This window comes from Phytophthora infestans, genomic scaffold, assembly GCF_000142945.1.
Source record: "Phytophthora infestans T30-4 supercont1.507 genomic scaffold, whole genome shotgun sequence".
Classification (NCBI taxonomy): Eukaryota; Oomycota; class Peronosporomycetes; order Peronosporales; family Peronosporaceae; genus Phytophthora; species Phytophthora infestans.
In genome coordinates this window covers 37,129-38,662 of record NW_003303259.1, presented here as the reverse complement: position 1 = coordinate 38,662, position 1,534 = coordinate 37,129, and the positions used below count along the sequence as shown (strand labels likewise).

Here is a 1,534-nt window from a genome sequence, read left to right as displayed (position 1 = left end):
GAGCAGAACGTGCAAAAAGAAAAAAGCGAGCAGAGGATATCATGAAATTTGCTGAAGTGCTACTAAAAAGCGGAAATGCATTGTTAAACTAGATCAAACATCTGCGGTGTGATCTAATAGCAAGACGCTAAGGGAATTGTCTTTGAAATACAAATGTATATCGTGTATTTGCCATCGACGTTAGCTTTGTTCTTTTTGGACCCCTACGCTTCGTCATCACCGATTTCGTTTTCGCTTTCAGCAGAGAAATATGAGCTGAGCAGCTCACAGCCGTCTATATAATCGTCCTCCAACCCAACCTTGACACTCGACGGGATGAGCATATAGAGATATCGCTCACGGATCTTGGGGCATTGAGCCTCGTCCACAAATTGCCTGTTACAGTTTAGAAAAGCTGACATATCGATGTTATGAGGATACATTGACCCCCTTGGCAGCGTTACTAGCTGGCCAGCCGTTCCGAAGTCGCCCTCTTTCTGTGCCGATGAAGACGGAATAGCATACACAATGCGTGCTACCAGCGGAAGAAATTGAAATGTATTGTTCTCTGCCTGACGCCTCCAAATCTCCAGAATCGTCTCCGGCCGATTGCCGATTAATTGAATAGAGGTTGGTGTCGCCTCTCACCTCTCTAACTCTTCATCAACGCGACTGTTTATGTCGGCAGCGGGTGCGGACTCCACGCGGGTATCAGTCATGAGATATCCAAAGACCATCAGGTCCTCCGAGAAGAGCGTTAGATGAGGTGCTGGCACCATCTCGTGTTAAGAAGATGCAACGCGCATGTCTGGAGCTGTTACCACTGACAGCATTACTGCCCGCACTTTGTCGTAGACGATTTTCTTGATCGTGACAAAGTGTCGTTCTCTAGCAGCAGTGACAGCCCCTTTTCATCAGTATTGCACAGAAACATCATTTTCTTCAAAACCCATCAAAATGTTTGATACAAGAAAAGCTGCATCTCCAACACAAAGGAACATTTATCATAACCTCACGGTTCGTGTAACGGAAGAAGATTTGTTTGTGAAAGGCGTTAGGAGCCGTGAGCGAGTGGAGGTAGCCAATGCAGTGAAGTCCTCGGGTCTGAAGGTCATTCGTGAGTTTTGCTGGAGCGATTTTCCCGTAGTTCCTTAAAGCAATCCAACACTGTAGACGCATCTTGTACAAGGTCAACAAAACTTCGACCTGGTTTGCACTTTCGCCCTGACTCTTGATGTTCACTTAAGTTATGGGCTGCAGAAGCGACAAAATCTGTGTGAGATTCTGATAATCTCTTCCCAGCGTAAATCCAGCAGGTAGATCCGTGTTTTCACTTCGAGCTTTATTCAGACGTTCTGCGTACCAGAATACTAAAGGCTCCCACAGATCGAAAATTCTCTTGATCACACGAGTAAGACCCCAAAATAGGTGAGTGCGGTGTTCTAATAGCTGATGAGATGCTCGATTACTCTTAACATAGACGCACAGCTCTTCGAACTAAGAGCCCATTACTTCAACATGCTTCACCGTGTAAATGGTCTTCACAATATGACGG

At 45.8% G+C, this 1,534-nt stretch overlaps 1 protein-coding gene across 1 annotated transcript; it reads right to left on the bottom strand.

Moving 5' to 3' along the window:
• Positions 1 to 203: 203 nt before the first annotated feature.
• PITG_21680 (uncharacterized protein) lies at positions 204 to 758 on the bottom strand (the record flags this gene model as incomplete). Its single annotated transcript, XM_002894749.1, has 2 exons — positions 204 to 375; positions 628 to 758. The coding sequence occupies 2 exons, from the start codon at positions 756 to 758 to the stop codon at positions 204 to 206; spliced, it is 303 nt and encodes a 100-aa protein (XP_002894795.1).
• Between the last annotated feature and the right edge of the window lie 776 nt (positions 759 to 1,534).